Genomic DNA, 9,809 nt, shown 5'->3' on the forward strand with positions numbered 1-9,809 from the left:
AACTGATCAACAAATGCAATCACATATTGCTAATGTTAGATGTAGAGAAGCAATACTGGAATCTGTTCGTTGCAGGGAAAGTGCTCTAGGATCACTGTGATATTCCTCACAAATTGCAGCTGAGGGGAGAGCGGGTTGATGGAGTTTTGTTTCAAGGTGAAGTCATTTATTTGCAAGAGATGGAAATATTTCACTAGGATAAGATTGTATACACTTCAGCAGCAGAGAGATGGAACAATAACTGGCTTTGCTCTTCCATGATCCATTACCTCCTATTCAACCCTGTCTCACTTCAGGCACCTTGGGTACTGACCAGTTTCCAGGGAAAAGGGTAATATGGACATTTGTAGAGGGATAGGACCAGTTCTGGCACTTTTGAGTCCAGCCCTGCTTTGTGTCACATGCAGGTTGAGAAACGAAGGCACACAATAGCATAGCAGTTAACACAACACTTTACAGCGTGAGCTATAAGGGTTCAACTCCTGACACCGTCTATAAGGACTCTGACAATTCTCTCCATGGCATGTGGATTTTCTCTGGGTGCTCCAGATTCCTCCCACATTCCAGAGACGTACGGGTTAATAAGTTGTGGGCATGCAATGCTGGTGCTGGAAGCATGGCGACAGTTGTGGGCTGCCCCCAGCACATCCTCAGACCGTGTTGGTCATTGACATAAATGACACATTTCACTAGTATCAATGCACATGTAAAGCTAATCTCTCAAATTTGTGAGTTTCATGATATTCATGGCCATCGACTCAACAAGCCACTAATGTAAACATCCATTGCTGTGAACACCAAACACAGAACTCAAACCCATAACTGACAGCACCAGTGTCACACCTTCCTTCCTTCCTTTATACTGGCTACATCCTCTATACTTTCAGTAGGGTCTCAACCTGAAACACTGACTACTCCTTTGTCTCCACAGATGCTGCTCGACCTGCTGGGTTCCTCCAGCAACTTGTGCTTTCGCCTCAGACCCCAACATCCAGTCTCTTCAACGCCTGCAAACGTGAACTTCAATCCAAGCCAATAATCATTTAGAGCTGTAAAAACCTTGATTATAAATATCAAAATGAATTGCTTCATAAAACCTTTTACCTCATTACTTAGAATAGTGTTGTATGAACAGGAAAGACTTAATTAGAAAACAATTTAATTCCCATACACTGACCCCTATGTCACCATCAACCCTCCTTCCTCTCAAACCTGGGGAGAGACCAGTTACCCAAGGGAAAAGTCCTTTGCGACCTTATCTTGATTCAATGCATCCAGCAATATTTCACATCCAATGTGACAAGTTATTCAGTAAATTACTAGGATATTTCTAGGAATGAGGTTGGCAAACTGTTCATCCATTAAAGTCTAGAGAGCATCTAGCTTGTTCTCCTGCCTGCCAATTTTGGATGGGCCTGGTTTTGCAATTTTGGAAAGATGGTATGGTTGGGATACTCATCAGAAAATTATCGTAGCCCAAACATTTTCCAAACGCTGCTGCAGGTGATCAGGATTAGCTACTCCCAATTGTTCCCATTATTGCAGTTAGATAGCCCATAAAGTTCTTGCATCAATGCACCTTACCACAGTCACTATTCTACCCTCAACTTTCACTTAAAAACACCTCAGAGACTCCGACAGGGAACTGAGATGCCTGAATCGATTGTTTACCAGTTCAGGCTCTACAATGATCTGTGCTACTTTGAATAAGCATTAGAACCAAGATAAATGAGCTTCCACCATGATCTCTTCACCATGACATGAAAAGTCCAGGAGATCAACTTTGTAAGCTGATCAAAGTTGACCCACCCCCATTGCAGAAGGCTTTGGAAAAGGTACAGAGGTTTACCAGGATGCTGTTTGGATTAGAGGGTATGAACTACTGGAAAATATGGGAACAACTGTGTTATTTTCTCGAGTGTTGGAGGCTGAAAGGACACATGATAGAAGTTTATAACACGACGGTTGGAATCTAGATAAACGTATCAAATAGAAGAGGGCATACATTTAAGTCAGGACGGGGAGTTTGAGAGATGTGCAGGGCATTTGTAGGGATGGAGATCTATGATCATGAGCAAACAGAAGAGATTTAGTTTAATTAAGCATTGTGTTCGGCAAAGCCGTCGAGGGCAGAAGGGTCTGTTCTATGGTTCTGAAACAATGGCTAGCGGGCCCAAAGACACTGACATTTCAGCAATGAACTGTCATCTACAAGACAAACATAAACACACAACTCAGTTAACATATGCAGCTGGTAGTCGCTAGACCTTGCCGAAAGATATTTCATCTACCACGTTGGGCTGTTGTAAACCGGTGAACCTAACATTCAACGCCTTTCTGGCATCACCCCAAGTCATTCAGGAACCCTTTATTCTTTCAAACACTCCATCAGTCCCATCCTTTTGGCAATCACTCCTAAATGCTAAGTCTTCACGTCCAGATCCCTCTTTACAAACCTTTTAAGTTAGATTTTCCTTTAAAATTGACTTCTGAAGGAGCGCATCTTTTTAGTGTATCTTTCTCAGTGCCTCTATCCTAATGACGTCTCTGCAACTGACAACGGCTGACTGCGCACCTGTATTTCTACTCCAGTTCTAGGCTCTTGGTACCCGTGAGGCTGTCGATAGGAACAGCCAGAACATTAAATCCCAGGGCATCTCAGCTAAATTGCATCCATACAACTGGGAGAAAAGGAATCTCCTAAGATGCAAATCCCTCGCCTCCTCATTGGGTGAACTCATCTAACCAGACATTAACCAAGTTAACCCCGGCTGCACACTGGGAGTCGTCCCATCGTCTGAAGCAGGTAAAACAATGCTCATAACCATTTTTAAAGTTTTAAATGTCGGAAAGTACTACCGACAAAACATATCGTCCGTATAACGTGTGAGTGCAGACATGACGTACATGATCCATGAGCGGTTTAAGCTTCTGTTAAACTTGCACCAACCCCAGTGAACTGATACAAGCAGGGACCATTGCGGTGGTAACCAAACATGCTGTGGGGCGAGGACTGGAGGAAATAGAACGAGGAAAAATAAAAACAGTCAATGTTCTTGTGCCACAAAGGGAGAAGATCAATGAAACGCTCCCCAGTAAGGCAGCCCCGGCGAGGTGTACAGCGGACTCGTTACCTTTTTTTTGTTTACTGAGAGAACCCGAGGCTGAGCCGCAGTCTGCATCCGACTGAGTGCAGGCGTTGTGCTTTTTTTAAACGTGGTGGTGGTAGTGGGGGGGGGGGGGGGGTGTTGAATTGCAGCAATTACCCAGATTGCAGCCCCGCTCTGCGTTAAAACGCAGCAGGGCTCGTCATTGAAGTATGGAAATAACGATGGATTGAGAGTGTCTGGCTTCAAAAGAGAATCCACCCCCCTGTCTCCTCGTCACTTACGACCTGAGAGAGAGGACCTGGGGAGGGGGGATCTCTGCCCGGGTCACTTACCCCCGCGATGAGAGATGTGCCGGCACCTGAAGCTCTGACGCTTCTTGCTATGCAGCAGCGTCGGGCACTTGAAGAGCAGAGCCGACGAGAGAATGTAACCACCGAGAGTGGAGAGGAGGTAGAGCGTGGCTGACATTGCTTCTGTCAGCTCGGCGCCGATGATTCACGCGGGGGAAGGAGAGAGACAGGGGAAGGGATGGGTCGGGAGGGGAAAGGTGAAGGGGTGGTAACCCGACGAGGTAACCGCCGCGCTCAAGCCCCGCTCCACAACTGCAGGCGACCGGCCGCTTACCCCCCCCCCCCCGCCTCCCGCGCCTGCGCACACAGAAGCCGCCGGCTCGCGCTGCCATTGGCGGTTCGCCGCTGATTGCGCAGCCACCCACGCAAGCACGTGCTCTCCGGCACTAGCCCCCGCCCCGCGCATGCGCGCACCTGTCTCACTCGGGTTGTCCGTCTGTCACTGTTGTATCCGCAATCAGAACGCAGGCAATAACAGGGGGAAGACCATTGGGCCCTTCTAACCTGCTCCACTATTCATGGAGGATCCTTCATTACAAAATTCCCTCAATTTCCAAAATGCTATCCATTCTTACGTCGAATACTCTGAATGAACCTCCAGAGAATGGCAAAGATTCACCGCACTCATCTGGAGACACAAACCTTGAGTTAATGCCAACCATTAGACGGCTGTTTATACCCAAAACCTAGTCTGTTCCCTCCACAATCTCATCAACTACTTCTCTGCACCCCAAGACAGACTCTCACTAGGGCCTCTTAACCTACCAATCGACACATCTTCTGGAGGTGGGAGGAAACATAAGGACTGGAGGAAATCCAGGCAGTTCACACAGATAGCACTGGAGATTAGGATTAAACTTCGATCATTGAAGTCGTGGGTAGTGGCTCTACTATCTGCCTACAGGGAATCATGATTCATATGGCTTGGCTGAAGAAATTTCATTTCGTCTGTCCTGAATGCTTGAACTTCATTGAGATTTCTCCACATCTTCCAGCCAGAAGAATTATCCCAACATCCACTTCTCCCTCTTCCAAATTCAAACCAGTGTAGGGTGAGTCTGCCTAATCCCTCTTCTTTTAACAAATCCACAAATTGCTCAGAAACCAATATGATGAATCTTCAACTCTGCACAGTACAGTGACAATGTTTACAAGGCATTTGGATAGGTACATGGATAAAACAGGGGTTCCCAACCTGGGGTCCACAGACCAGTTGCTTGGTCCATGGCACAATAAAAGGTTGGGAACCCCTGACCAATAAGGAGATGGACAAGGTACCTTATAGATAGCATTTATAGATAAATTTGCTGACAATACCATTGTTGGTAAAATCTCAGGTGGTGATGAGAGGGCTCACAGGAGTGGAGTGGTGCCACAGCAACAACCTGGCACTCAACATCAGTAAGACGAAAGAGCTGATTACGGACTTCCAGAAGGGTAAGACAAAGGAACACATACCAATCTTTATAGAGGGGTCAGAAGTCCAGAGAGTGAGCAGTTTCAAGATCCTGGGTGTCAAGATCTCTGAGGATCTAACCTGGTCCCAACATATCAATGTAGTCATAAAGAAGGCAAGACAGCGGCTATACTTTATTAGGAGTTTGAAGAGATTTAGCATGTCAACAAATACACTCAAAAACTTCTATAGTTTACTGTGGAGAGCATTCCGACAGGCTGCATCACTGTCTGGTATGGGGGGGGGGGGGGGCGCTACTGCACAGAACCGAAAGAAGCTACAGAAAGTTGTAAATCTAGTCAGCTCCATCTTGGGTACTAGCCTACAAAATATTTAGGACATATTCAGGTAGTGGTGTCTCAGAAAGGCAGTGTCCATTATTAAGGACCTCAGCACCCAGGGCATGCCCTTTTCTCACTGCTACCATCAGGTAGGAGGTACAGAAGACTGAAGACACACACTCAGCGATTCAGGAACAGCTTCTTCCCCTCTGCCATCTGATTCCTATATGGACATTGAATCTTTGGACACTACCTCACTTAAAAAAATATACAGTATTTCTGTTTTTGCACATTTTTAAAATCTATTCAATATACATTATTGATTTACTTGTTTATTATTTTTATTTTATTTTTTTCTCTGCTAGATTATGCATTGCATTGAACTGCTGCTGCTACCTTAACATATTTCATGTCACATGCCAGTAATAATAAACCTGATTCTGAAATGTAGGTAAGTGGGACTGGCTTAAGATGAACATCTTGGTTGATATGGGCCGAAGGGCCTTTTCTGTGCTGCATGACTATGTACTCCCTCAGTAAAGGCTGGAAACATTCAGCAAGTCAGGCAGCATCTGTGAAAAGAGAAACAGTTTATCTCCACCCAGAAATAGGAAATACTGTAGATGGTAGTTAGAGCAAAATGCAAACTAGGTCAAGCAGCCTCTGTGGAGGCAAAGAATAAAATCAGTATTTGGGATTGATACTGTATCAGAATTGGTATAGAGCAGGGATTCACAACCTGGGATCCACAGACCCCTTGCTTAATGGTATTGGTGTAGAGGGAAGATAGCCAATATAAAGAGGCAGAGTAAGGCAGGGCTGATGGAAACAGGTGAGGTGATTTTTCAGGTGAAGACTTTTGGTCTCAACTGAGGAAGGGAGAAGACAAGGTACCTTTAAGCTGCAGGGAGAAAGGGTAACTCCCATGTCCATTTACTATGTTTGGATAAAAGTTATGATTTTATACCTACTGTAACATGTATGTCAGACATGAAGGAGATGAAACAGGAATGGATATTGCAGCTTAACATATCCTGGCAACCTTTTCCCTGGATCTTTTTCCACAAGAGCCACACAAATTTATTACGCATTTGATTCTTTTTATCTTTAGGGAATATGTATTTGTTCTAATTTATTACTACACTAAACTAAATAGGGTTCAAAGTACAGAGGAGGATATTAAGAAGCTCCAAGGGGATATTAACAAGCTGAGAGAGCGGGTGCGACTGTAGCAGATGGAACTTAATGTTTAAAGATGCAAGGTTATTCACTTTGATGCACACAAAAGTGGAATATTTGTCAAACAGCGAGAGATTGGGGAGTCTTAGTGGACAAATTGACCTGAATATTCTTGTAAACAAGTAACTGAAGGTCAGAAGGAGAGGAATTAGAAAGGCAAATAGTATGTTAGCCTTCATTATGAGAGTATGATTTCAGTAATAAAAAATATCCTATTGCCATAACAGAGGGCCCTGGGGAAACCCACATCTGAAGGAGTTTCCATACCCAAGCAAGGATGTATTACATACTCGCTCTGAAGAGAGTGCAGTGAAAATTCACTGGGCTGGTTCAAAACGATGGCAGGTTAGGCAAATGTGGAGAGGCAGAATAGACTGGGACTGTATTCTTTAGGAACGGAAGATGAGAAGATCTCATCAAAACATGCTAAATTCTTTTAAGTGATTCACAAGCTCAATTCAGGAGGGATGTAGGGGGGGAAGGGTTAGGTTGATCTTAGGATAGGTAAAAAGACCAGTACAACATCAAGAGCAAAAGTGCCTGTACTGCACTGTGATGTTCTATGTTCTATTAAACAGATTGTTGGCTATTTTGTATTGTTTAGAAAACATTACACATCTCCAAATACTTTATCAATAGCACGGAGTAAATGCAGAACAGGAGGGATTGATGATAGATAACCAGATAACCACAGTCAACATCTCAGCACCAGTTTAGGCATTAGCAAGACAGTTCCAGTATTAGCAAATTAATTGTTTAATCTTCATGTTCATTTTACCTGAAGGTATTGTCTGTCATGTTGATTAGTCTAAAGTGCAGAAGCAGGGACAGCAGAATGTATTCAAATGTGGTACAATCTATGCAAAGTAGTTCTAAAGTGAAAGACATATCCACCCTGAGCTGTATAAGTTTATGATTTGAGCTTTAAAATAAGTCCATGTACAACCAGTAATCTATGATTATATGTTGCCCAGAAATATCTTTGCATAAGTTGCATTTCATTCAAACTACCTGTGAAATTTTCCACAAAAGTGGAAAGGTATAGTCCTTGAAATAAAAACCATTAAGTTTAGCTGAAACTTGAGAAAGAAACAACATCTATACAGAATCAATATTTTAAGAAAACATTCATTAGGCTGCTTCGTATATGACTTTAGCCAAAATAAATCTTTATCTCCCCACTAATATCCTTCCCTGCACTTACCCCTGCAAGAGGCCAAGTGCTACACCTGCCATTCACCTCCATTCAGGGCCCCCAAACAGTCTTTCCAGGTGAGGCAACACTTCACCTATGAATCTGCTGTGGTCCCCTATTGTATCCGGTGTTCTCGATGTGGCCTTCTCTACATTGCTGAGATGCATCGTAAATTGGGGGACTGCTCCATCTGCGAAAAATGGAACTCCCAGTGGCCAAACTTTTTAATTCCAATCCCACCATGTCGGTCCATAGCCTCCTCTTGTGCCATGATGAGGCCACTCTCAGGGTGGAGGAGCAACAGCTTATCTTCCGTCTAGATACCATCCAACCTCATGGCATGATTATCAATTTCTACTTCTAGTTAAAAAAAATTCCCACCCCCTCTCTTCTGCTATTCCTCACTCTGGCCTCTTACCTCTTCTCACCTATTCCTCCTTCTTAGGTCCACTCTCCTCTCCAATCAGATTCCTTCCTCTCAAGCCCTTTAGCTTTCCCAGCCACCTGGCTTCACCTATCCACCTCTGGATATCCCCCTTCCCCTCCTCCCCCCACCTTTTTTATTCAGGAGTCTTCTCCCTTCCTTTCCAGGCCTGAAGAGAAGTCTCGGCCTAAAAAATCAATTGCTTGTTCATTTCCATGGATGCTGCCTGACCTGTTGAGTTCCTCCAGCATGTTGTATTTCCACTATCTACAGTATTTCTAGAATTTTTGTTTTTTTTTTCTTGTTCAGTTTTGACATACTCCATGCTATACCTTTTAAAATGCTGTATTCTCAATTTATGCTCCAGTATAACGATGTTTCTGTGCCGGACTAAATGCATTGCTTACAATGGATGGAACTTGACAATATTTTTAGTGCAAAATGCAAAACCCTATCTGAAAGCCATACCTTCTTCCCACTTGTGGCATTACAAGTGCAAATAACCTAAAGGTCCAAATTTTAGGCTTGGGTTTTCTGAGTTTGAGAAAAAAATTAAAATTGTCACTTAATTTCTATCTGGAAATATTAATCCACCTGCCTTTAAAAGTTAAGGCTACCTTGCAGAAGTTCAATGAATTCCTGAATATTTAAAACATTTAGAAGGGTACATGGATAGGAAGGGTTTAGAGGGATGTGGGCCAAAGTCAGGCAAATAGAACCAGTTCAAATAGGCAGCTTGGTTGACATAGATAAGATGGGCCAAAAAGTCTCATTCCATGCTGTTTAACTCTCTAAGTATAACACTCTTATTACAAAATGGAACCTCTCCTCCCCTCCCCCCAACCCAACATACTTTTGATTTATATTGATGACAACCTTATTTTTTAGACAAACTAGGCAGTTTTTCCTTCCATGAATCCAAAATAAGCAATTTCCCTTCTCAGTGACTCTTTGCTGACACAGTGACCACCTCCATTGTAAATGCTATTGTAATGTAGCCCTTTTGTTATAAGAATTGATGACACTATATTCAACCATTAAACTATGTTCAGATGCTGACAGATATTTTATATTTGTCCTGATTTTCTTCAGGATACAGCCTCTGTAACAAAAGTATTTTCCCCCCCACACCACAGAGCAAGCTAAATGATAACTTGTTCATAACTCTTGGCAGTGTGGAGGATCAGAGGGATCTTGGGGTCTGGGTCCATAGGACACTCAAAGCAGCTGCGCAGGTTGACTCTGTAGTTAAGAAGGTGTATGGTGGATTGGCCTTCATCAATCGTGGAATTGAATTTAGGAGCCGAGAGGTAATATTGCAGCTACAAAGGACCCTGGTTCGACCCCACTTGGAGTACTGTGCTCAGTTCTGGTCGCCTCACTGCAGGAAGGATGTGGAAGCCATAGAAAGGGTGCAGAGGAGATTTACAAGGATGTTGCCTGGATTGGGGAGCATGCCTTATGAGAATAGGTTGAGTGAACTCGGCCCTTTTCTCCTTGGAGCGACGGAGGATGAGAGGTGACCTGATGATGAAAGGCATTGATCGTGTGGATAGTCAGAGGCTTCTTCCCAGGGCTGAAATGGTTGCCACAAGAGGACACAGGTTTTAGGTGCTGGGGTGTAGGTACACAGGAGATGTCAGGATTAAGATTTTTTTACTCCGAGAGCGGTGAGATCCACGGCGGTGGAGGCGGATACGATAGGGTCTTTTAAGAGGCTTTAGGTAAGTACATGGAGCTTAGTAAAATAGAGG

General features: G+C 43.8%; 1 protein-coding gene across 1 annotated transcript in view; it reads right to left on the reverse strand.

Moving 5' to 3' along the window:
• Positions 1 to 3,739, reverse strand: part of gdpd1 (glycerophosphodiester phosphodiesterase domain containing 1) — an 80,783-nt gene extending 77,044 nt beyond the window's left edge. Inside the window, exon 1 of the mRNA XM_073053153.1 lies at positions 3,443 to 3,739. Coding sequence (XP_072909254.1) covers positions 3,443 to 3,578 — 136 coding nt within the window. The 5' untranslated portion in view covers positions 3,579 to 3,739. The remainder of the gene's footprint in view (positions 1 to 3,442) is intronic.
• Positions 3,740 to 9,809: the final 6,070 nt, after the last annotated feature.

This window comes from Hemitrygon akajei, chromosome 8 (genome assembly GCF_048418815.1).
Source record: "Hemitrygon akajei chromosome 8, sHemAka1.3, whole genome shotgun sequence".
In the NCBI taxonomy this organism is placed as follows: Eukaryota; Metazoa; Chordata; class Chondrichthyes; order Myliobatiformes; family Dasyatidae; genus Hemitrygon; species Hemitrygon akajei.